At 39.1% G+C, this 25,186-nt stretch overlaps 4 protein-coding genes across 5 annotated transcripts; 2 read left to right on the top strand and 2 right to left on the bottom strand.

Annotated features, from left to right (window-relative positions):
• Positions 1 to 405: 405 nt before the first annotated feature.
• On the bottom strand, positions 406 to 4,429 carry LOC145478991 (cystinosin homolog). Its single transcript, XM_081457212.1, has 2 exons — positions 3,809 to 4,429; positions 406 to 2,183 (listed from the first exon to the last, which is right to left on the bottom strand). The coding sequence occupies exons 1-2, from the start codon at positions 4,283 to 4,285 to the stop codon at positions 1,773 to 1,775; spliced, it is 888 nt and encodes a 295-aa protein (XP_081313338.1). The 5' UTR covers positions 4,286 to 4,429; the 3' UTR covers positions 406 to 1,772.
• A 1,136-nt stretch (positions 4,430 to 5,565) lies between these two features.
• Positions 5,566 to 11,992, bottom strand: LOC145478990 (deoxyribose-phosphate aldolase-like). Its single transcript, XM_081457210.1, has 5 exons — positions 11,516 to 11,992; positions 10,500 to 10,685; positions 7,021 to 7,175; positions 6,271 to 6,458; positions 5,566 to 5,820 (listed from the first exon to the last, which is right to left on the bottom strand). Exons 1-5 carry the CDS (start codon positions 11,916 to 11,918, stop codon positions 5,787 to 5,789), a joined length of 966 nt encoding a protein of 321 aa, XP_081313336.1. The 5' UTR covers positions 11,919 to 11,992; the 3' UTR covers positions 5,566 to 5,786.
• Positions 11,982 to 17,719, top strand: LOC145478992 (protein AMN1 homolog). 2 transcript variants are annotated; one of them, XM_081457214.1, is made up of 5 exons: positions 11,982 to 12,056; positions 13,589 to 13,733; positions 14,247 to 14,464; positions 15,290 to 15,346; positions 16,203 to 17,719. In XM_081457214.1, exons 1-5 carry the CDS (start codon positions 11,982 to 11,984, stop codon positions 16,389 to 16,391), a joined length of 684 nt encoding a protein of 227 aa, XP_081313340.1. In that variant the 3' UTR covers positions 16,392 to 17,719. The 2 variants fall into 2 exon arrangements, with proteins under 2 accessions (XP_081313340.1, XP_081313339.1); XM_081457213.1 differs by having other exon boundaries at positions 11,982 to 12,209.
• A 2,820-nt stretch (positions 17,720 to 20,539) lies between these two features.
• Positions 20,540 to 24,382, top strand: LOC145469345 (uncharacterized). The gene has a single exon (XM_081453029.1). It carries the CDS (start codon positions 21,242 to 21,244, stop codon positions 22,364 to 22,366), a length of 1,125 nt encoding a protein of 374 aa, XP_081309155.1. The 5' UTR covers positions 20,540 to 21,241; the 3' UTR covers positions 22,367 to 24,382.
• The last annotated feature ends 804 nt before the right edge of the window (positions 24,383 to 25,186 follow it).

Below are 25,186 nucleotides of genomic sequence, written 5' to 3'. Positions count from 1 at the left end.
AAGTGGTATGTTTTACTTAGCAACGGTAAGTGGTATGTTTTACTTAGCAACGGTAAGTCAGGTATGTTTTACTTAGTAACGGTAAGTGGTATGTTTTACTTAGCAACGGTAAGTGGTATGTTTTACTTAGCAATGGTAAGTGGTATGTTTTACTTAGCAATGGTAAGTGGTATGTTTTACTTAGCAATGGTAAGTGGTATGTTGGACTTAACAATGGTAAGTGGTATGTTTTACTTAGCAATGGTAAGTGGTATGTTTTACTTAGCAATGGTAAGTGGTATGTTTTACTTAGCAATGGTAAGTGGTATGTTTTACTTAGCAACGGTGAGTGGTATGTTTTACTTAGCAACGGTAAGTGGTATGTTTTACTTAGCAATGGTAAGTGGTATGTTTTACTTAGCAACGGTAAGTGGTATGTTTTACTTAGCAACGGTAAGTGGTATGTTTTACTTAGCAATGGTAAGTGGTATGTTTTACTTAGCAACGTTAAATGGTATGTTTTACTTGGTGTATTGTATACTCTTGGTTATGTGGTATATCACACTTTGACATTTGGCTTATCCTTCAACGATTGTCTTGAAATCTTAATGGTCAGTGGCTTGGATTGTATTTACCTGGCAGATGGTGAACACAAACTGCTCCCAAAGACAAACACCAAACTAACTACACACATTGCAGAGCAGCAGGATAGGCTTTACTTAGGCAAAGACCTTTTCTTGCTTTTCATCTACAAAACTGGGTGAAGATATATCACAATGGAGAAAACCCTTGTGCAAGCTTAAAATATGAGTCTCAATATTACACAGTAAAACTTTCTGACAGGTACAAAACTAGCTTTAAGGTAAAAACTGTCACTCTCCACCCAGGTGTATAAATGGGTACCAGCGAATTTAATGATGGGGGGTAACCCTGCAGTGGACTAGCATTCCATCCAAGGGGAGTAGAAAGACTCCTAGTCGCTTCATGCTACTAAAACCAGAGATAAGCACTGGCCTGATGGGCCACTTGGCTCATATGCAAACTTTACCTACCTAGTACAAGCTTAGCTTGAATAATAATTTGTTTGATATTGATATAGAGCGGTTTTCAATTGATTGTCAAAAGCAATCATTCAATTACTTTGGTTTTGGTTTTACCATGGTTTGAGTTTGGCTGAGTAGTCTAATTGGCAAGTAATTGGTTTAGTTTTGGCTTTGACACTCAATTGAAAACCACTCCACTGCACTCAAATTTAAGTTACCACCATCTCGCAAGACGCATCTCACTTAGAACTCTTGAGACGAGTCTTGCTTCTCTCGAGTCACGTCTTGTTTCATTCGCATCTTTTCTTGTTTCTCGCGAGTGCACTGCAAGTACTAATAGCCTGATTTTTAAAACTTTTCTCTTTTGTTTTTTATTTTTTGTGTGTGTTTGTTGTTTGTTTTGTTTTGTTTTTTTTTTTAATTTTGTTTCGCATCTGTAATAAACATTCCATTGTACATCTGCAATAGTCTCCCAGAACATTTTTACGGTATGGTCACTCGCAGTGTTTAAAACTATTATAAAAGTCATGTACATATATCCATAAATTTGTTACCAAATTGACTGACAACAATTTCATGTAAATCCTTATTGGTCAAAAAATATATATTAATATCACTTTAACAGTATTATCTAAATCGCAAACCATCTTTCCTTCAGCCTAGTTAAATTAGTTACTTATACTTATACAATGTATATGTTGTGCATTTATAGCCATAATATACTCCACTAACCAATTTGACATTATGTTCTTACACAAGCGACTCCTGTGAATTTCTCTTTGTCTCTCCAGCATTCTGTTCATCAGAAACAGACAAACTTCTCACCAGAAATTCTCCATCGTCAGCATTGACATCTACAGCATAAAACTTTGTCTTCTTGGCATCTCTCAACAGGGGTTCTTGTTCACTAGGATCATATTCATTTCCAAAATAGAAAACATAATGCTGCCAGACCAGTATGATGTTGAACAGGAGTGTGACCACAGCTAAGGCCATCTTGGGAATGTTTCCAGTGAGTTGCTTGTTACTGTGTTCAATGAAGCAGTAGAGGTCCATCTGCAGCAAGCTAAGAACGCCACCTCCAAAATCAAGCAACACACCACCAATATGAAATCCTTCTGTGGACTTGCGTTTGAAATTGAGCCAAACTTGAGGAGAATACTGAAAAATACCAAAAAAAAAATAATGTGAAAAATAAGTTCAGTTATTTCAGAACTTAACTTTGTTTTTAACAAAATTATGTTTCCAAGAATATAACTTTTGGACGAAGTAACTTTTATTTCATATAACTGTCCCATCAATCCCTTCCAATAATGAGCTTCATAAGTCTTGAGCAAGCAGCTCTCTGTTAATTTAAGTCCACCACCTTTAACACTGACCTTGTACCTAATTGGTGAAGGTATGTGTCTTTAGACCATCGAAATGTAGACTATGAGCAAGCTCATCCCTGATACCAGATTCTGATTATCATAACCTGATTGGTTAGATGGATGATTGTTGGCAGCTTCCAAATGAATATTGACACATGTGTACAGCTAAGTGTCATAATTTCTTTCTAACCATGGGAATAGACAATCGGTATTTATAACTTTAGTCACTAACGAGAACAATAGTTTTCTTTGTCTAGAGTGGAAAATTGTTTTACATGCAGGCATGCATGGATAGAAACAATTTCATAGTTTTTTATTTACTTTTTTCCCACTCTTGATACTTCTGATCACATTGGTTTTCTTTGAACCCCGTCTTCTTTGCACCCTGCTATGGACTCAAATCCCATTCAGGGGGTAGCAGAGATACTCCTAGTCACTTATTGCTACAGGTGGGGAGATACACTGTTATTGAGCCTTGTGCAAAGACACCATCCAATGACCCTAGCCAGGGTTCAAACCCAGGCCACTCAAGCCCAAGCCCAGAGAGCTAAGGTCAAATAAATTATTACGCCAGCAAAATTCTGGAAATAAAATTGCTGAATCACAGCATCCAGCATAATGGTGACATAATGACTAAAATATTTAAGCATGAATGTCTTAAACTCCATTTCAAGTTCAAGAGAGAAATAAGTTTAGCCAAGGGAAGATGACAAAAAAAAAATTGTTGTTGAGTTTCTGCAAGTTCCAAATCACGATTATATTGTACTCACTTTTCAATTTTGTGATTTCCACCCACTTTTCAACTGTCAGTGAATTTGGCCTTCTATAGCTTCTACTTTGAGAAATGTGGTCCAATAAAATGTTGTGTTCTGAACTTCAGTAAGACTTTTTCCCTTAAAACTTTTACCTGTTAGCAGCAGGGAAGGGGTGAGGGGATTGGAAAGCGTTTTAAGGCTCTTAAATTGAATTATTAAATGGAGCTTAATTCTCAGGATACTGCTGTTTTTAGGGGTGATGCTGAAAGGTGTAATGCTCCAATTTTCGAGCGCAATTTATCTAACTCATACAGGGAGCCGCGATGACCAAACATGCCTTATCCTCCACCCCATCCCCTATCAGGACAAATATTGCCTTCGAAGATTGTTACGATTTCGCAATATTCTTTGATGTTGGCCAAGCACAACAACCACGTGAAACGAAACATGATAAACTGTCATCGAGAATGGCAAATTTAAAAGTTTTTAGCTTATATTGTATCTAATATAAGCCTACCTGTATCTACGTGTCGCATAAACAGGCATTGACTAAAGTATGAGTTTATTAAAAATACAATAGATAACATGTACAACAACGCCGCGAGATACCTTGATAAGCTCATTATCTAATGTACAGTACTCTAGAATATTTTTAACATACCGTGCCGAATGAAACAACCAACTTCACGTATCCACAGTACTGGAGGACCAAGAACCAAGAGCTGAGCCCAAAACAACTAAGAACAGTTAGGATGGCTAGAGCGAGCAGACAACAAATGCAAAGAACCACGGTGCTACGATGAATTTCCTGCGATCCTCGATCGTACATCAAGCACTGTATTCCTTGAAAACTTGTGCAAATAAATGCTACGAGGGCGAACACGACATCGGTCAGTTTGACAGGGTTGTCCTCGGTCAGATCGCCCAAAACGTTTGGCTTAAAGTAGACGGTGACATTGTAAATCATGTAGGTAACGTAACTGAGGAGGAAATAGGCCAACATGTCGAACGAAAAGCCCACCACGCTTTTCCGTCTCCAGTTTTCATAGATCTGCGGCAAAAAAGATACTGTCCAGGAAAGGAAATATCCCCAGCCAACGACATCGGCCAAAATGACGAGGAAAGTCGTGTTGGCCATAACGATGAGTGCCGGCAAATTGAACAGTCACAGTCTTGTTTTGGCGGCATGCGGCATGTGAGAGGCGCGAACGTGACGTAAACGATTTCAACCAATCACTGCATTTCGTCGGTTTATCTGTTACCTCTTCCTTTTCACTTCAGTTTTGCTTTGCACGTCATGGCTAATGCGATTATCTGAGAAAATATTCTGATCAGAACGATAAAGAAATAAAATTTGCAATTATTTTAATAAATCAGTAAATTAATCACTTTTTTAAGTCTCACTGCTGTACTAATATTTATTTATTTATTTATTTATTTATTTACCATGCAAGTCAATGGACACAGCAAACAAAGAAGCAAATATAATTTACAAATCGAACTGAGAACTGACAACCTGTTAAAAATCCCAACTAATCGGAAGCTGACCAGTTGATGATTTACAAGATGTTCAAGACCTATCTAGTGCCGGAGGTGGGGAAGGAGGGGGCAGGAATTCCAACACCTAACCGCTTGTCCATAAAGGATGGTAAAAAGACAAAAAATACAAAAATGCTAAATTTTGGGTATGGGGGAAGGGAAGTAGGACCTTGAAATCACTACCAGAACTAGACTTGGACTGGGATGGATAGAGGATTTTGGAGAAGGAGGTTCGAGATACATGTACCGGCCAACAGGCCAAGTCAGCCTGTTCTTAAATGTCTCGTTTTTTTTTTTGTTTTTTTTTAAACTTACGGGGGTTGGACCACACCCCCCGAACTCCCCCAAGATTTGCCCCAGTCAGACTCAAGTATGGTAAACAGATACTGACTGATTGCAGTAAATCAATTGTCCTACTGCCACAGGTAGTTACAGTTCATACCAAAACTCATCATCACATCATATCCTGGTCTGTAGCAAGAGCTACAAACCAGTTTATTATAAAGATAGTGATTTGCTACACTGACTTGACTTGCACAAGGAGAAAAAGTTTTTGCTGCAAGATTTGTCATTGGGGAAGTAACATCATGACCATACTAGAACCACTTGGGCTGATTCTTCAAAGTTCCATTTGGATGTGAAAGTCTTCTTTATGTACCTTTCCTGAAGTGACCTCATTAGACACTTAAACTCCAAACACTCGATCAACTTGGATGGTCAGAGCTCAAGCAAGAACTTCAAAGCTCAATTTTTGGGGAGAAGAAACATTGGAATTGTTAAAAAAAAGAATTGGTGGCTATTATTTATGTATTACAGAGGTACTAAAACCATAAATCCCTCAGGGTTATTTGAAAAATTTACATAAAAATAACTTTGGACAGCTTACACTTTATTACTAGTAAAACGTTTTATTAAATAGGTCACATTTGACAACTCCAGGTAAAAACACCAATCCCCATTTCCATAAATTATGAAGTTCACATTTTCACTCCAAAAGGTAAGTTTCTCAACTTTGAACAATTGGTAATGATGGAGTAACTCTTTTCTTTCTGCGTTGAAAGGTTGCTGTATTTTCAGTACACAATTGCTCCTTATAGTCATCAAGCCATTGCCATTTCATGTTGTGCAGCATATCTAGACAAGTTAAAACAAAGAAACAGGATGAAACTTTTAAATCCCATAACCATAACCATCTTTCTTTTTTACTGGCTCAGTGGTTGCGCACATGCATGCCTTAATTGTTTATAATTTCAATTCACCAGGATGACCTTAAACAATGAATGACAAAAATCCCTGCAATAACATGTCAACAGCCTTGCAACTTTGTATTTACGAACGCTTGATGATTAAAGGCAAGGGGAGTGAAGAGGTGAATCACATAGACTACCTATGCTTTATCCAACAATAAATGGTGGGTGTAATCAATGGTTTTTACTATCTATGTATCCTCCAGCCCACCCTCACCTTAAAACAATTTATCCTTGTCTCTACTCAACTTTGACTTATATATGTTTTAAAAGCCTAATCGATCTCTTCCTTTCCTCTTTCAAGAGTTCCCATTTCCTCCCTGAATTTATCACTCACCTCCCTGTAACATGGTGAAAAAGTTGCCTCTCTATGTCTCCAAGCAGAGAACTGGCACCAATTCTAAACAAGTTGGGATGTGTCCAATCATCTCCAAGTTCTTCCTTCATCAAGGAAAGCCATGTTAAAGCATCTTTGGCACTACGGATTCCACCTGCTGGCTTGAAGCCTACTTTGTGACCTGTTTGCTGAAATGAGAAGCAAAATCATAACCTTCTTTTTTCATGAACAGCATCTCAGTAGTTTTACATCAGACAACCAAAGATGTCATGTAAATATCTGACTCAAGTCATCAAGCCTAAACATGTCTTCTGGGGGGTAGAAGACTATAACTTGAACAACTGGTGTATTCTGCATTCTTTGGAGAATCATTCAAGTAAAGGCTTTTCATGAAGCCATTGAGTTAGCCATGTGACTATAACTAACTTGACAATGACACATTCCTCACTTAGGTGTTGCATGTTGATGTGTAGTTGTTTAAGAAACCGTTAGGCTGCATCAGCGGGCAAGTAAATCACTTAGCTACATGTATATATACTTAACATCTTAAAGTTGAAAAGGGTAAATTAACTACTGTAGCAGGTTTGTGAAGCCGACATTTGTAAATCTGACATTAGCTCGCAATCAGTGCTTCCAAAAATCATTGGAAGTTATTATTGTTAAGCCAGATTTGACCACACTGACATATCTAGTACTATAAAGTACTGTAAGACATAACTAACAAAACAGAAATGCTCACACATGTATTACCTGATAGAAATCCCTGACTGCCCGCACCATAACTAATGCGACTGGAAATGTTGCATTTACAGACTCTTTACCGGTTGATGTTTTAATGAAGTCTGATCCAGCCATCATTGAAACCAGACTAGCTTTGTAAACATTGGTTAGAGAGCCAAGTTCACCTGTAAGGAAAAATAAGTAAAAAATCAATAATGCATGTCAACATCTACAACAAACAGTTCTCCATTTAAATTTGTACTTCTTCATTTAAATCTGTACTTGTAATTGTGATAGTGTTTCAGGGAATATTCCGCCTGGGGCCCACAGTTTTAGCTAAAACTGTGGGCCCCAAATAGTTATGTCACACTTAAAATATGTCACACCTTAATAATATTTTTACGCCTGTTTCCTAGACGCATTACCAAGCGGTTTGTATACGCAAATCTGTAGGTGTCGTTTTTTGCGAAATGCAGAATTGTATCTAGGTATATATACAGGTATACTTGATTGTATTGTTAAACTCCCTGAAGAAGTGTGTGCTAGTCACACAAAACGCGTAGGAGAGAATAAAAAAGTTTTACAACTCAAGTAGTTCGCAGACGTGCTGCTCACTGGTGTTACTTCAAAAAATTTTTGGACAATTTTTGGCATATGAATATTCTTTCATGAAAGAGTTGATCGAAGTAATTCCTAGGAATACCGGTACATGTTTTTTGCGTGCCCGTTAACCGGAAGCGACTACTGAACATCTGGAATCTGTTCGGCGAAGACAAAAACATAGCTGTGGCTCGATCGATGTCGATGACAGAGTCGTCATTACACCAATGCTTCTCATTGGATCAAGAACAGAATATTCCGAAGAAGATGACAAAGTTCACGTTTGAAAATCATCATGCAGGAACCATGCAGGCGATATTCAGGCAACATTTTGTAAAATAAATGGTGCAGAAAATCTGAACAACAAGAATAAGAAGATTCTTCAAACGCAAAATTGATCAAGAGTAAATCAGGGTAAATTGTTCAACTAAGATACTTTGAATAAATAACAAGTGTTTATGAATTGTATACTCTGAATAACAATATAGTAATAATAATAATAATAATAATTTATTGATTTATAGTGCGCTTTTTAACATACCAGGTGATCAAAAGCGCATTACAACAATAAATAACCTAAAACTGTACAAGTATTAAAAAAAATCTACAATAAAATTTTAAAATAATAATAATAATAATAATAAACAAAAAAAACACTACATCATTCATTATATATACATATTTAAGAAATATTAAAAGCTAATTTAAAAAGATAAGTTTTAAGATTAGACTTAAAAGTGGAAATACATTTGATCATGCGGAGGCTAACAGGAAGAGCGTTCCACAGAGTGGGTGCAGCCACACTGAAGGATCTGTCACCAAATGACTTTTTCATTCTCCCCGAAGGATGCTTTAATAAAACACCTTCAGTAGAGCGCAGCGAATAGCGTGTAATAGTCTTAATATGAATTAAATCAATGATGTAACTAGGTGCCATGCCATAGAGGGCTTTGAAAGTAAGTAATAAAATTTTAAAATTAATTCTATATCTTACTGGTAACCAGTGTAAATTTAATTTAGTACTAATAATAGCGTACATAACATGTAAATTTCTATGAAAGAAAAAAGTCTAAGTTGGTTGATATGTTGATATGTTGCAACTGCTAGCATCGACAATGTTTGTGTGGCTAACAATTAGTTTTGTGGATGTGTAAATTGATTTCTGCCAAAATAACACCTCTCATTGGCTAAAATACGGAATATTCCGTTTGTGAAAGATATCATATTACTAAATGATCACGTAAATAACAGACGGTCCTGATTGGATCACAGGCGGAATATTCCCTGAAACACTATCACAATTACAAGTACAGATTTAAATGAAGTAGTACAAATTTAAATGGAGAACTGTTAACTTTAAACTTTTCACTTGGGAGACGTGGTGGCCTCATGGTTAGTGTGCACGTCTCAGGATCGAGAGGTCCGGGTGCGAGCCCTGGCCGGGGACATTGTGTTGTGTTCTTGGGCAAGACACTTTACTCTCACAGTGCCTCTCTTCTCCCAGGTGTATAAATGGGTACCAGCGAACTTAATGCTGGGGTTAACCCTGCGATGGACTAGCATCCCATCCAGGGGGGAGTAGAAATACTCCTAGTCGCTTCATGCTACAGTAACTGGGATAAGCTCTGGCCCGGTGGGCCACTTGGCTCATATACAGACTTTACCTTTACCTTGGCACCAAAAAAGTGTAAAGCCAACGCAGGGATTGAACATAGGCATGCAAGGCATGCAAGAGTTATTTTTTTGTGTGAAGTGTCGGAGATAGGAGAATTCATGGTACAGTAATGATTTGGTTAATTTGACATTTTTTGTGGTTGTGATGTTACATCGGTCATGGTAAGATAGCTAAATAGTAAGCCATAAAATGTTTGACTAAACAAACTACAGTAATCTGACATGTCTCCAGATTAATGTAGATACCATCTTATTTTCTAACAGGCAATTTGATTTGTTCTTTGATACAACCCAGTGTGACACGCGCACATGCATAAACTCCCTCACTCACCGATCACATAACCCTTCCAACCCCCAAGAGGAATTTTTGCTCAAAAATACTCAAGTTAATTTAGGGACTTTTTCGCATTTAATACAAGACGTAAGTTTACCTTTTCACACAACACAACACCACACAACTTCACCGAAAATAGAAAGAAAGAGAAAAAAACCTCTGATACATTGAAAGTCTGATTTAATTAAATTGCACTTTAACTTGGTGGTGCGCAGTCTTCAAAGAACATTTGAACAGTTTTCATACTTTTTACCTTAAAAAATATCGGACTGAAATGAATGTCATCAAATAAAACTATTAAACTGCTACTGCAGAGACGTAAAAACGGTCCAGAAATGAAAGCTTCTCTTTTGTTTAATATCCTGGAAACAATAGGCGATAACTTGTCAGCTCTAATTGAATTTACTCCCATATAAAAAACAAAAGTGTTAAGTTACCATTTGTTACTAAAGATAGCAAACATTTCGTGGGAAAGAGTGATGATGATTCGTTCGTTCTAATTGAATTTACTCCCTTGTGAAAAACAAGAGTGTCACATTACACTTTATATTTGCATGCAACAAGAACAAAACAATCGTTACCCGCACTTACTATTGTAAACGTTAGAACTGTTTCAAATCTAAAGTCTCGTCCACTTTAAGACATGTCCTAAGAACTAGAAGCGATGATTCGTGACCTCTAATTGTAACTAAAAATAAAAATATCTCGTTGCATTTGCATACTACTAACTCACGAACTGTTTAACTCGGAGGTGACAAGTAAAGTAATCTTCACCTGCGAGCAGAGATTTTGAAATTGTCAACCAGTTGTCAGTTCATTGTCAGAAATAAAGTAACTTTGATATACTATTATTTACAGGAAAGCCTGATTGCCTATGACAAAATTCAAGTTTAAAAAATACCTGTGGCAATAATTGTTTTTAGATGGGCTTCTCCGCAAGCCTTGTGCATTGCCTGCACTTCACTGTAGAGTGCCTCCCAGTTTCCTTCAAGCACGAATGCTCGGCTGATAACAATATCAATTTCTGTGGCACCTGAAGCAACAGCTGTCTCTATTTCCTCTAGTCTTTGCTTGAGTGGAGTCTGACCTAAAATTAAACCCCATTACATGTTACTCGCAAGGCTATGGACATACACAATTCATCCAAGTATACATGTACTTATATGTGCCCAGTCCCCCTCCTTCCATCCATGTTTTGCCTCCCCTCCCACTTTTAACGCCTACTACGCAGGCTAGTGTCAATAAGTAACAGGAAAGTTCTGGACCAAGTGCTGTGCAACTGAGGGAGTAAAAGGATAAGCAATTGTAAAATTGGAGGAGCACACAGCATGAGGCCGATTTAAATATACAAGCATGATTACTCTCTGAATTGAACATGAGGTCCAAATACTATTCACTGTACAATAACAAATTCTGAGATTAACAAGTCTTCATGAACTTCTTTTGAACAACAAAGTCAGTAGTGTTTTCTGTAAGTTTTAACAGTACATAAACATAAGGAAGGATCCCATTATAGTGCACTTAATTGACATGCATATGGCATAGGAGGTAATTATAGGTATCCAATTATAAAAAGTTGTAATCAATTGGATACCTGTAACCATGCAACAATTACGCTGCAACATTTCTTGAAGTGCAGGAGCTTCTTGTGGTTAAGTTGAGGTCCCTTGGATCCCAAAACGGGCTCCACCCCTCCCCCTCCCTTTCCCCCTCCCCCTCCCCCTCCCCCTCCGCCTCCTACACCCCGGCCGACATGTGACATGTAGATGATGTACATTTCTACACGGTATAACACCCACTGCATTTGTTGCCTACATATAAGTGCACTGTTAATTCGGAGAATTTTGGGTGACTGACAACCCAAACTAAAATATCCATTAAGCGCTAGAGATCCAAAGTTCTAGATTTGGTTTCTACCTGCTGGGAATCCTGCGGCCACTGAGGCAATTGGTATCTTGGAGTTAATATCCTCCAGAGTCTTGACAGCGTCCGGAACGCGGGATGAGTAAACACAAACCGCACCTGTGGTTATTCCCTTGTCTGCCATACCCATGCTTTCCAGCAAGTCTTGTCTCACTGGATTTTGTGCTTTGAAGCACAATCGAGCCACATTGGTCGCTGTGTCATCTCCTGACAGAGTTGTTAAATCTATGCAGGTCACTGCTCGGAGAAGCCAAGCCGCTTGCCACTGCTTCTTTACCGATCGGCGAGTTTTCAGCGTGTCTGCGCGTCGTTTAACTGCAGGAAGATTAACTCTTGCCCTGCTTACCCACTCTAAATCCAGCGGCACTCCAGGGTTACGATCCAAGTGGGACGACATCTTTGGTAACGTGAAATGGACATGTGAGGAGATAGATTAGGGAGACTGGCGCCTGGTTCTAAAATGAGCCCCCGTACAAAACATCCTTTACTGCGGTTGCCACCCATTACAATACAAAATATGGCGGTTTTTGCAGTGGTGAGTAGTTTACAAAATCATTGTCTTAGAGCAGTAGCTAGTCAGTTGCCAGACCACGAAACCTCGTTGGGATTTCTTCCAGTAGAGATAAAAACGAAACTGGTTAATTTGCTCTCCAAGCGTGGTCTTCTGACGGACTCCAACCTTGCAAATGTGAGTAGCGTAACGGTCTGTTGTTACTTTTGGATAAAGACGATAAGCAGTTTTCAGTCAGGTTTATACATTTATCTAACCTGATTGGGAAGATTTCCCAGTTGTTTTAGCACTATGTTTCTTTAAATATCTGGAGGTGGTCAGGTATTCTTATGCCTTCTGGATCGATCTATCTGGACTAGATTGATGGCTATTAAATCGGGATGTTTGTTGAAGCTTACGTTGCAAGTTACTTACAGTGTAAACTTGCTAGTCAGATTTTTATCTGATCTCTATGATGTGCAGATGTGTTGCAGCTGCATTGATTTCTATTTTAGACGTTCATAGAAATTTAAGTTGCTCAAATATATTGCAAAGGGTTTAGATAGACTCAGTGGGTTGGAATGGATGCTATATATTTCATTTAATGTTAGTCCGGGGACGGGGGAAAAGGCACTCCCTTATATAGGCAATATAGGTATGTGCGGCCCTGAAGGGTATCATTTTTGAGTGATTTTGATTTGGAAAAGGGTATAGACTTTGACCATTTTGGTCTGAAATATTGTATGTTTTTCACTCAGGCTTGGCATTGGGTATCTGACAAATTTGTAGCCCTTCTCAAATGTTGTACCAATTTAAGAGGTCTGAAATAGGGTATGGAAAATCACAGATTTTGGTCTGAAATAGGATACAGGTTTCAAGGTTTGGGTTTTACACCCCCATCAAAAATGCAGACCAAAGGGTAAAATGTAGACTGCAGGCTGTAGAATTTTTAAATGAATCTTGTTAACATTACCATCATTGAGAGCTTACCATAAACGGGGTAACCAGAATGAGATGCAGTCTAACCGGAGTGATGTTCAGGTTAACTGGAGTACAGACTTTCACTGCAATTACCCTGAATAATCCTGTTTATGTTCTGCACTCAATAATGGAAATAAGTATGGGTCATTGACCAAGTGTGAGGTCAAGATGGCTGAATATTGGCCAAGTTCATTTTTTGCGTGTTTATGGACCAAGACAGAGTCGAGGTCCATAAACTCACAAAAAAAGAACAAGGCCAATATCCAGCAATCTTGACTGAACAAGCTTGGTCAATAAAGGATTTATTATATGGCTTTTTGGGGAAATGTTTCTTGCGGGACATGGCGGGTAGTCCCGAGCAGGCAAGATAGCTCCATCTTGCCTGCTTGGGTGGCCAATCACAGTGCAGGATTTGATTTATCTTGCCCGCTCAAGGAGCTAGCCATATAATAATTTGATATATACTTAAATAGTCTAGTCTGCAGTCTACATTTTACCTTCAGTCTGCATTTCACCCTGCTCTGCTGTTGGTAGTTTACATTTTAAATTGACTGATTTGACATTTTGAAAATTTTCTATGGTACTTCCTGTTGAAGGTATTACATCCCTCCTTAAGAGAACTGGAGTTGTGTGAGTGCACGATAACAGACAATGGACTTACTTGTCTCTGTGTTTGTAAAAACTTAAGGAAGTTAGACTTAAATGCTACCAAGAATTCAAGGGAGACTATCACCTCTAAAGGTATGTGTTGATCAAGACTTCGACCCAAAATTTTTATACATCCTCTGCAGGACAGATTCTTAGAAAAAATATTTGAGAATTGACTTGAGGATAAAGTACAATCTGAATATTTGATATATTTATACTTCCGTGTTCCATAACCTTCGTACTGTTGATGCTTTTGGTTTACAATTTTTGAAATTTAATTTATAATTTGTTTCCTTCTAGTGTAACTCTTGCTGATTTAACTGTCTGCATGAAGAGTTGTTTCAGATTAAATGATTAAATGAGTTAATGAGGATCTGGTACTAGTTACGTACAACTTCTTTTGATCAAAAATGTAAATTTCACTGCTGTCACATCAAAAGTGCTAACTTTACCACCACTGGAGACCAATCTGACCACCAAATGGCCATTATGTAAGTAAAAAAAAACTTTTGTTTGGAACATAAAAAGTGTCCATGATCTAAAAAAAAGATGAGATGGTAGTATCATAATTTCATTGTGATAAAATGCATTTTATTCATTTCGCAGGAATTAGTGAAGTGTTTTCGTCATGTTGTAACCTTCGAACAGTGTATCTTCGCCGATGTGCTAATCTTACAGATGATGCAGTTGCTGCTCTGACTCAACACTGTAGTCATTTGGAACATCTCAATTTATGTGGATGTGTCAAAATTACAGATGCATCACTTCAGCTCATAGCACACAACTGTAGATTTCTTCAAAGTCTCAACGTCTCCAATACAAAGGTAGAGGAAATGATACTTACAGGGAATTTCATTAAGGGCCAGGCCATTCTCGTCCCCATAACCCTTTTCTCTCCTCTTGGCTGATTCTCGTGCCAAGGCCCTGCCGGCTAAGAGGAGCGAAAAGGGCCATGGGGACGACAATGGGGCCAGGCACAAGGCAAATTGACTAGCTCTGAGGAGGATTTTACCTGCCTTGTTTGACCATCTAGAGGAAAGTTTTTCGTATGTAAGAAATTGACTTCAAAAGCGTATGCCCACCGGTGAAAACAGGGTAAGGGGTACTCCCTATAGCAGCCAGGAGCCCATCATGGGCTCCTGTAATGGCCTAGCTATAGAGCCCATTTTAGGCTTCAGGTATATAAGAGGGAAGGAACATCACAAGTTGAGGTATATGAAAGGGTAGGGAAATCTGTCATTTAGGTACAACATGAATGTAAACTGAATAAATAATACTTGTCTTTTGGTTAACATCTGTTCTGGTAATGCTTGATGTTCTTCTGTAATTTTAACTTCATTCCTTGGGTTTAGAAAAGGGATGCCATGTTCTTAAGAAGGTATGTGAAGGGGGTATCTTTTGTCAATTTAAGTTATACAAAAAGGGTATGTTTTCTGCCAAAATGGTATATGAAAGGCTAAGGGGTTGGACCTTGGGGCAGAACCTCCCCGTGTAAGACTTTGTAGAGTACCTCTCCCCCACCCTCCGGGTTTGAAAACCAGTTGCCCTCCTTCTGAAAACGTTAATGACAGCCCTGACTTATGTTCTTGCTTACCCCTCCTAGTGCAATTGCATGGCCGCCTTATTGACTATTTTAAATCAACTTCCAGGTAGCTGATGATGGTATAATGTACTTAACAAGTGGAAAATGTCAACATTCTCTTAAAGTAAGTGTTTACAGCCACACACGTACACATCTCCCTTCTGGGAGGAGTTTTGCACTGTTAACTGATCGACTTTGGCCTTTGAAGTCTGATACTGATTCATGTTTTGTTTAAGTGAAGCTTGTATTCAAAGGCGATCACAAAGGATGACTCAACAAAAGGAGCATTGTTAGATTGAGAAAAATATTACCCGTCATATTTTTTCAGACCGTTGTGCATTTATTTCTGATTTAAAACGGTGAATTTATTCGTAAAAAAAATGACATTACACTCTCATTGCCTGCTTCAAAACTTTAACGTGACAAACGGCAAAATTTTCCATTTCTTGATTTATGCTGTGCGTCCATTTTTGCGCGGTATATTCGTTAGCAAATTACGTATATGGTCATGCTTGGGAACATCATGTGACATCGAGCAAGCAAGTGCACATCCGATTCGGATCGTGACGGTTTGACAAATTTTGGTCCCTGTAAGTATATGTAAAAGTATGCTGTGATCTTTGTGTTTGTGGTCAATTTTTACGCAAAAGATACACCTCGTTCTCTTGACTCCAGATAATTTCCTTGGATGTTCTCGTAACAACTGTCCTAGTTAACAGTCCTTCTCCTGGACAAGGCTGTCCCTACCCTACCTACCCTGATATCAGTACCAATCTCATACCCAGGTTTCCTCACTCTTCTCTTCCAAAGAGAAAGCCTGACTACGAGATTATTGATCGCACTTGGCAAACTAGTGCCCAACTCCCAACCACCCGATCTTCTATCTGGAAGCAATAATATTACCAGCCCTGGAGAGGCATTGAAATACTGAGAGAAGTGTAAGCCGGGAACAAAACCTGGATCTTTGTTCAATTTTTCAGGAAATTCAAGTGTCACACTGTATTAATATAACAGATGTCAGCATTGAAGCACTGCTGGCTTGCTGTCCAAGAATAAACATTCTTATCTTTGATGGCTGCCCTGGCGTTACGGACAGATCTCGTCAAGCTCTTGAGGAAGCTATGCTGCATGGAGGGCGTATGAAACAGTTGTCATGGACAGTGTACTAACTGTTGATTGGTTCTCAAGGTTGTATATATGGCGGACAAATCTCTTGCTATTGATATTAAAAATGTTACAGAGGACCACCATGGTGAAGCAATTCCAGTGTCATTCGCCAACAGGGATGGCGCAGTGGTGCTTCCTCTTTAATTATTGCAATTTATTTTATTTTATTTATTTTACTTTAACAACGCCTTTTGATGGGACTTTACTAGCAACATCACTTGAAGACACCTGGTTAATGAGGAGACTTCGTTATCACGCGCAATGGTTGTGGTTTTTAAGTACCTTTCTCTTGAATTCACGCGCTTAATGCGGGTAAGCCTTTCAATACACACAGCCCTTTGTGTGGTCCATAAAAGGGTTCGACTCAATCCCAAAGTTTAAGCTTGGTACTATGGATATCGCAGCCGGAATGGCCACACGTGTTCCATAAAGTTGACCAGTACTTATAAACAGGTGAATTTAAGCGAAAATCAAGCTGTTACTGCTTGAACTTATCATCAAACTGGAGTCAAAGGTACCGTCCATTAATAAAGGGGTGTAGTGTATCAGTATTAATGTGGTGTCTGTAAAACAGGGTTGTTAACCAATACTAGTGTTATCCGTGTTGGCTCGTCTTTGGCTCGTATAATTGGATGATCGCTCTTCTCCCACAAATGTGGTAAAAGCTTGTCGTCACATGATGATTTCCGCCAAGCTCTGTGGGTTTTCTCCGGGTTACGGTTTTTCCATAAGGAAAACGAGGAAGTACAAGGGCCTAGTGTGGTAGCTAATGAAGCACGTCACTAAAGAATCAAACGTGTTTCTAATACAAGGACCTTCTGGGCACCAGCTTTGCTCATAAACGAATACCACCTAGTGTAAACTGCTATAATTAAAGTTAATCTAAGCATATGTGACAGAGTATAAATAAAAAACCATTCTTTGTAAAGCCATACATTTCAAGTTAAAGATAGCTCGCGCAGGGCATGTGGCCAGTGGGTGCCATAGTTTTAAGATATAACGGACTTTGGATTAAATTCGTATCATTCATTTTCTTACTAACAGTAAATTGAACCAAAAAAATAATTAACTAAAGTCATAGTTAACTCTACTCTACTGTTCGTATTAGAAAGGAACAATATTATCTGATTTAAGTAATGCCGGCTTCGAGAAGCTGAACAACTGTGGTTTAATTTCTAGAAAATACTTTGCCCACTGTGTTGTAATTGGTAAGGGTAAAGTAAGGTAAAGTCTGCATACGAACCAAATGGTCTAACAGGCCGGCGCTAATCTCCGGTTTTTGTAGCATGAGGCGAGTACGAATATTTCTACTCCTGCTAGTCAATCCCAGGGTTATCCCCAACATTAAGTTTACCGGAACCATTTATACACCTGGGTGGAGAGAGGCACAGTGAGAGTAAAGTGTTTTGTCCAAGAGCACAACACAATGTCCCCGGCCAGGGCTCGAACCCGGACCACTCGATCCATACTTGAGCGCATTACTAACCCGCCTCCCACCTATGGTTGGGTGTTTCATGATTAAATCAGTCCACTCCCCTCTCTACCCGATTCCTGGTTACACTTATGATGTGAAGTACCTTCCAAGTATACCCCCAGGTACCGTGGTGTAAGGGGTTATGCCTGAATTTTCAGAGGTGAAAAATAGAAGAAAAAATACTAAAAATGTGCAGAAAGAGAAAGGTGAAGTTGATCATGAAAGGGTACATCGTAGAGATGTAAGTTTCAATTTAATTGCTGCTTTTGCTTGAAATGCGTAAAACCGCACATTAAATTACAAGTTAACAACAAGTCTATTCTCCAGTGGTTCGCAGCCTTGGTTTGACCGAGGCAGCATTTGTTGCCAGGCAAGAGACAAAACTGAAGAGAAGATTAAGATCAAAACCGACAATCCACCATGTGTGTATCACGACATCATCGCAGTTCATATCATATGTTCTCAATTTGTAGTAAGCTGGCTTAGGTAAATCTACTCCAGACAGCTGTAAAACACGCTTTGGCTTGCCTCAATTGTAAAAAAAAAAACATTTTCATGCATTTTCATCCGATAGCAGTTTAGGCCTTTCCGCCTTGATGTAACAAACAAAATAAAGACTCTGAGATTGAAGAAGGCGTTCGAATTCATGAACAGAGTACATAGTTCAGCGGAAACTGCATGGTTTAAATACTATAATAACACTAATTCCAGTTGATACACCTTTTTATCATGATTACGAAACGTAGTTCGTGAGACCCAAACGCTGGGGTTGGTCATCCCGGGGGATCCTGAATTCCCATCTCTTCGTTTTCTTAGATAAGGGGGTAAAAATAATAGGGCCATAAAATCCTTGCCAATGCACAGAGAAAAAAATGTCTATTATTCTTTTTATGATCGAGACAAAATCAGATGACATTTCTTTGAAAGCCGAGTCATTGCGGCATTTGCGGACAACCCGCCATGTGTGTGTCACGATTTTATCCTAATTTTAATTAGGATCTTTGGGCATATGTTCTTAATTTGTAGTAAGCATGGTAGCTTCTTTTGCCCTTTGGCGTAAATATAGTAATAAAAATACTTTAGATCAACTTGTTCTCAGTCTGGTCAGTCATCCATCGAGAACAATTCAGGAATTTTAATTTCCGCCTTGGTTTTTAAAACAGTTAAGATCAGAGAAGACTACAACGAGAGCTTGTTGGCGGGAGACAGAATAGCATCGTACATAATTTATGATTTATATCCTAACTATTATAGTTTGGAAAATAGTTTGACCGAAATTCAAATGTGGATGCACTGAAATTTGTTCAGAAGATCTAGAAGGAAAACGTTAGCATCAACTTTCGAGGTCAACGGCTCGTCGTTTACGAAACTGAATATTGAATTATCAGCTCAATAATAAACATATCAGTTGGAACTGAAAAAATCTGCATCAGTATGTTGAAAAGATTTTAAAGAAAATTAAAGGGTCATTTAAGCCTGAGATGTTGACGATATACACTGCAGAAGTCGTACTGATATTCAACATCTTACGGTAACATTATCCTGCAAGCGAGTTGATTCGACCTTTCAGTCGTCAGGAAAGATCGAATCGACGCTTCTGGAAGACTGGAAGGGTGTAACAGCCGTAAAGCTTTGATTCGTTCCCTTTTTCAAATTTCGAGTTTTCTTGCGCAAATGACATCTAATGCATTACTTGTGATGACCATTATAAGATTTTTGACAACTTTTCATGTCAAACAATTGTTTCATTAACCTTCATTTATGGAAAACCTAACTGAGGGTGTCAATAAACGAGACAGATGGTTGGTGTAATCTTCTGAAGGCTATTCCAGTTTTGGCATTGACAAGTGAAAAATTGATCATGATGCGCCGCTGGACAGGTGATGACAGAAGTCACCCCACAAGAATTTGTGATCCTTAATCTCTAATCCAGTCCGTCTATTATCGATAATTGTTGATATTTAGCAATCACAATGTTTCTTTTGTACTATTATTAGTCACTGTGCAGGTGTTTGAAACACTGTTAGCTACGTTCTACATCGAATTTTCTTGTGTCCTTTCGGTTAATGTTTACACGCTGCGTTATTTCCCTTTGTGGTAACCTTCGTGCTCCTGTCAGCTCTCCGAAGTGGCCGTATCTTTGAGGAGAGCTGCTCATCGAAATTTATCCAGTTTTCTTTACTGGGCCTGCTTCCACTGGATGTTTCATACTCATGCTTTAAACATAACGGGCCCAGTGGCCATGTCTATTGACAAAAATAGACCATAAATTAAGAGAAAACGAAGTTTAAATTAACACAAATACAGGTTATTGTGATTGTTTGATTAAAATCGCCTTACCTGCTGATCACGTGTCAACTGCAATGTTTGTTTTTAATTTGAAAACTCTGATCTTTAGATGTAGAAGAAATCCAATGCAGTGGGAAACGATAAGGTTAGATACCAAGCATTTAGGTCACATGTCAATTGGACTATCGATATCTATCTCACTTTGATAGTGGTCACTGTTTATCCCAAGGCATTACACTGCTGTCTATAAATTTGAGGAAACCCAGCACCCGAATGATGTTCCATCGCGCTTAAGCCTTCCTTCGAGAGTGAAATTATTGCTATTTCTTGTGATTAAGAAGTAATCTTAAGATTGTTTTAAAGATAACAATTGCGTGTCTAGTCCACATAACTTGAGCCAAGCTCTGCATTCCAGCTGACTGCAGTCACTACAGCAAGCTCGGAATAATGACCGTTCAAAGTTCAAGTAAATCCACTTTTCACCCACTTTAATTTGAAAAGGGTCAAGATTTTTATGTCGAGTTGAAAAGAGATTCACAAGTGAAATTGTCCAGAAGAAAAAAATCAACAACAACATCCGTGCGGCAAAGGCCCAGATATGTTGAAATTTCATTTCCTGTTGACAGTGCAGACAGGAAAAAGATGCAAGCCCCGTTTCCGAATCTAGGGTCACGCGAAAAATTCTTCACCAATAAGAAACACATGGTAGATTTAAGCATGCGATAATTGTAAATAAACTAAATCGCCAGAAGTATTTGCTTATTGCTTTTCAATAGCCAAAGCCCCGGACCACGTTTTGGAACGTCAGCTCCGTAATTGTGCAATTTTGGAAAAAAATGTTGAACATTGGCTATGAAGTAGAACGCTAAATTCCCACTATGGGAGATAATGGGAGGGTGTCAACCTAACAGTAAGACCTCTTCAAAGCTCGTGCCTTAGTTACCCCCTACCAAAGACGCCGCGACACGAAACCGTACCTGTATCCTTTATATGGGCGCTGTTACATAAAAGCATCCCACTCGAATTAGTGTCTCTTTGTGTACAGCTGCAGTGATACGTTGAAAGTTTACCGCTATCTCGATAACGAAAATGTGGCATAGCGACTTTGGAACAAATTGGCCCGGCATGGTTCAGCCGCAGATGCTTCCATCGACTTACCTTGAAGACGACGACGACTCGCATGTGAAGAGGCCGATGAATTCATTTATGATCTGGGCCAAAATTATGAGGCGTAAATTTGCTGAGGAGAACCCAAAACTGCACAATGCAGAAATCAGCAAACTACTAGGCAAAGCATGGAATGAGCTCACCACGAAGGAAAAGCGTCCTTTTGTCGAGAAAGCAGAAAGGCTCCGAATTCGCCACATGAAGGAACATCCAAATTACCGTTACACACCAAAGAGGCGCTCGCAAGAGCGACGACCAGGCCAGCGAACTAATTCAACGTACATCAATCCAACCTTCATCAGCAGCATTTCTAATGTTGTCATGAGCAGGCAGGTGTTCGGAATGCCTCCTTCTCCAGATCCAAGTTCCAAGGAGAGGCATTTTTCCTCAACTCAGTACGCGGACAATGCACAGCAATATTACTCCGCAGGAACTGAAGACCGTGATTGGAACTCCAATTTGTTCAGAGAATCATTAAGCAATCAGCACGATTACCATGTGTACCCGGCGACGAGATGGGAAAAAGAACACGGCAGATCTCATTATATCGCATCAGCTACCCTCGATTGCCACAATTCCCAATTTAAAGCAGGAGTATGCTTCGCATCAGATCGGAACACTACTGAGTATGACGATGCCAGATTTGGTACGAATGCTGAGCGTGTTTTTTACCCCGTCGAAGCTGGAAGGAAAGATGTTATGCTTTCCCCTTGTGCCTATCAGCCCGGAGAGATAAAATCATCTGAACATTATTATCCTAATAGACCTCGTTCATCAGTTGTCAAAAGTGCGGTACATCCCGCAGGAAGTAGTGGATCTACAGTACCCACAGACGATCGCCAACCACACAAAATAGCAGGCCGAACAAGACTGAGTTCTTGCAGATTTGCCCAGCCACAAGCTGTTGAAAATGAAGACGACGAAGGCGATGAGTATACTGAACGAATGAGAGGAAACTCGGGGGCTGTGTTAGAAAACTTTACAGAACTCTTATGCGACGACTTGGATAGAGAGGAATTCAGCATGTACCTCGCCGAAGCATTCTGAAATATGCACTTTTTCCTCCCAAAGCCTTTTTATGCATTGTACCCGGTATTCAACAGGACTGAATACGGTTAGGTGGATGTTACAAATTTACACCGAGTTGCTTGTGAGCATGCAGATTAAGTTGTTATATGATTATTGGTAGATGGCCAAAGTAGTTAACGAGTTTCAAATGGGTTCCATCATGCCAATCCAACACGCTATTTTTGCAGATAAACCACACTTCAAGTGTGCTTGGAATCCTTTTTTCACTGAAAGGGTAGCTCGAGAACTTGTGAACAACATATTTGCAATCTGATGATAGAGCCATGCTATTATCCGTACCTTTTTCCAGAAAAGTGTTGTTTACGACGTGACGAAAACCACGCGGAGTTCTCGTGAGTTGATGCTATAATGATAAGGCGATGAAAAAAGCCGAGGTTATCTCTTTCAATTAATAGCTTTCTTATAGCAAGGGTGTATTGTGTAAATAGCAATAATGAAGAAAGGAACCCAATATAGAAAATGTTATGATTTCATGTACATCTTTTCTTAAATCCGGCGCAAAGTGGCGCCTTTTTAATTGTAAAATATCTCGTAGTGCAAGTGCAATTAAGCATGATTGCTTGGTCGAGACAGAGGCAAGTGTTCATCTTCCTCCATGGAAGCATACAAAAAATCTTGGCTGCTTTTGGCGAGCAGTTGACGAATTGCCTCGTCATTTGTTTGGATGACCCGGCCAGCTTTAAAGAAACGTTGAGAAACATTTCTCTTAAGTATGAACCTAAATATGATCAACATTTTAACTCGTCGATATCTTTTCGCTCTTTGAGGTCTGCGGTTGACCCCGCAAATACCAAACAAATTTAGCGATACTGCTCTCCAAGAAATGCCTTCACTGCAGGCTAAACAAAAAACTCCATTGAGATAAATGCTCCAAATTGTCGGTGGAGCTATAGACTGATAGGGGTTTAAACTACACTGAGTAGCGCTTTTAAGCGTTATGGAAAACTCGACGAGTGCCTACTTGAGCACTATGTGTAGCAGGACTCCTGCTTAGCTGAGGGTTTCGTCTAAAGATTGAATCCAGTCCGAGTATTGTGGGGTAAAAATCCGGCCTTTCTTAGCTCTCATCAACTCTCAGTCACTCCTGTAACACAAGCACAAACTCATTTGACTCCCGAGGAGGTTCGAATTCGATGAATGCGCCAGGAAATTCCGAGTTAGCCGATGCGAGTGCAGAAGCACGATCGGAATTGGTATCAAACTAGAGTACAAAAAGTTTTAACACTTGTCTACTTGTCGTTCTCTTGTAATCCGTCCTTTAATATTCAAAATAAAAGGGGGCAAAATCCTTCCTGTATAAATCTAATCTAACTCATCCAATATAATTATGATTTTAAACAAAAAACAATACGTTCTTAAAGGCATTGGCTAAATTATGTTTTTGAACTGTTCATGATCACCCACAGAAAGCAATAAGTTGCGGCTGCCGTCCCCCTTGAAGGCAATTTCACTTTTCTCAAAGGAAAGTTGGGCCAGGAAAAAGAGCGAAAGACCTTCTTTCACCGTGCTTGAAGGAGAAGCCTTCTAGAGTCTTTTTCTACACCTACGCTCCACTCACAGTCGTATTGCGGCGTTTTCTGGCGTACTCATAATACGTTTTGGCAGTGTGCAGTGAATATAGTTTTTCCCGTTGGGCTTATTGTTGTTATTGTTTTCTTAGAGCAAAAGCCGTGTTAAAAACATTGTTGAAATAAAAGGTCGATTGTTGAAATAAAAAAAAAATGAAGAAATCTCAAGTTCACATCGATAGCACCTTTTTGATGCCGCTTAATGTGGCCTAATAGAGGTGTTATTTACAGTAATTACATAAGATAAACTTAGGGACCCTAAACCACTTCCCGCTAAATAGAGAGTTTCCGCTAAGTTAAGGACCGCTTAAGGCATGTTCCACTAAAAATGTCTTTAAATTCTGGTGGCATCCTCTCGAGGTATACGCCAAGAAAAAATTTCCGTCAATATTGACACATTTATCCATCTTCCCTCCGGCAAAATTCCAATTTTTTTACCACAGGAAATATTTGTCTGGATTAAACCATTTTCAGGTTTCGTAACGAAAGACGATCTATTTTAACAGTTAAATGCATTTGTAGAAGTATTTGGAAAGTAATACTCAGTTTACATGACTCTCCAATTATCACTTTGAAAAAGAGTGACATGTTTGAAATCAGTATGACGGCTGGATTTCACTCTTGGACCGAAAGAAACTTTGTCACTCTCCAAATATCTACCTCTAAAAATAAGATTGCAGTAGAGTTAAAATACCAACGAGCAAAAGTTTTCTCATCGATTTAAAAACTTGATTTGAATTTGTATGAATTTTAGATACACATCATCCCTCCATGCTTCTTGTACCCTTTTGGAATTGAAGAATAACATGGCTGCATGCTACCTTTTTATGGCATTCAGCCATAGTAACCAACCGCATGCTGGTTAGTACCAAATCGTTATAATTCAACCGGAATCTTTTTTGCCAGTCCCAGCCGAATAGGCGCCCAAGAAAACGAAGTGAACACAAGAGACACTGCTAGAAAGCTAAAAGACATTTCAGTTTTGTGGTTTCAACGTATTAGTCTTGGGCCGGCTAAGAGATTGTTTGTGTTTACGATGACACCCAGGCTCACCCATTTTGGAACTGGAAGCGTTTTTTTCAGTTTACTAGCCCATAATGTTGCTAATTACTTTTCAGGACTAGCCCATAGTTTCCTTCGAAGGTGTTCAGAGTTACATTTAAACCAGGACGATGGCGTGTTTCTTTATGGTCCCTTTTTTATATGTGTC

This window comes from Orbicella franksi, chromosome 2 (assembly GCF_964199315.1).
Source record: "Orbicella franksi chromosome 2, jaOrbFran1.1, whole genome shotgun sequence".
Taxonomy (NCBI): domain Eukaryota; kingdom Metazoa; phylum Cnidaria; class Anthozoa; order Scleractinia; family Merulinidae; genus Orbicella; species Orbicella franksi.
Note: the sequence above shows the minus strand (reverse complement) of the source record. Positions and strands in the feature narration are given on the sequence as shown.

What these genes read in the sequence shown, in the direction of transcription:
- LOC145469345 (XM_081453029.1), top strand. Translation starts at nt 21,242, where the DNA reads ATGTGGCATAGCGACTTTGGAACAAATTGGCCCGGCATGGTTCAGCCG.
- LOC145478990 (XM_081457210.1), bottom strand. Translation starts at nt 11,918, where the DNA reads ATGTCGTCCCACTTGGATCGTAACCCTGGAGTGCCGCTGGATTTAGAG. An exon ending in GGCCGCAGGATTCCCAGCAG is followed by an intron (nt 10,686 to 11,515) that starts GTAGAAACCAAA and finishes GTTTAATTTTAG; the next exon opens with GTCAGACTCCACTCAAGCAA. An exon ending in TTTCACCATGTTACAGGGAG is followed by an intron (nt 5,821 to 6,270) that starts GTGAGTGATAAA and finishes TAACTTGTCTAG; the next exon opens with ATATGCTGCACAACATGAAA.
- LOC145478991 (XM_081457212.1), bottom strand. Translation starts at nt 4,285, where the DNA reads ATGGCCAACACGACTTTCCTCGTCATTTTGGCCGATGTCGTTGGCTGG. An exon ending in TGGTTGTTTCATTCGGCACG is followed by an intron (nt 2,184 to 3,808) that starts GTATGTTAAAAA and finishes GGTATTTTTCAG; the next exon opens with TATTCTCCTCAAGTTTGGCT.
- LOC145478992 (XM_081457213.1), top strand. Translation starts at nt 11,982, where the DNA reads ATGAGCCCCCGTACAAAACATCCTTTACTGCGGTTGCCACCCATTACA. An exon ending in TCAACGTCTCCAATACAAAG is followed by an intron (nt 14,465 to 15,289) that starts GTAGAGGAAATG and finishes ATCAACTTCCAG; the next exon opens with GTAGCTGATGATGGTATAAT. An exon ending in AATGTCAACATTCTCTTAAA is followed by an intron (nt 15,347 to 16,202) that starts GTAAGTGTTTAC and finishes TCAATTTTTCAG; the next exon opens with GAAATTCAAGTGTCACACTG.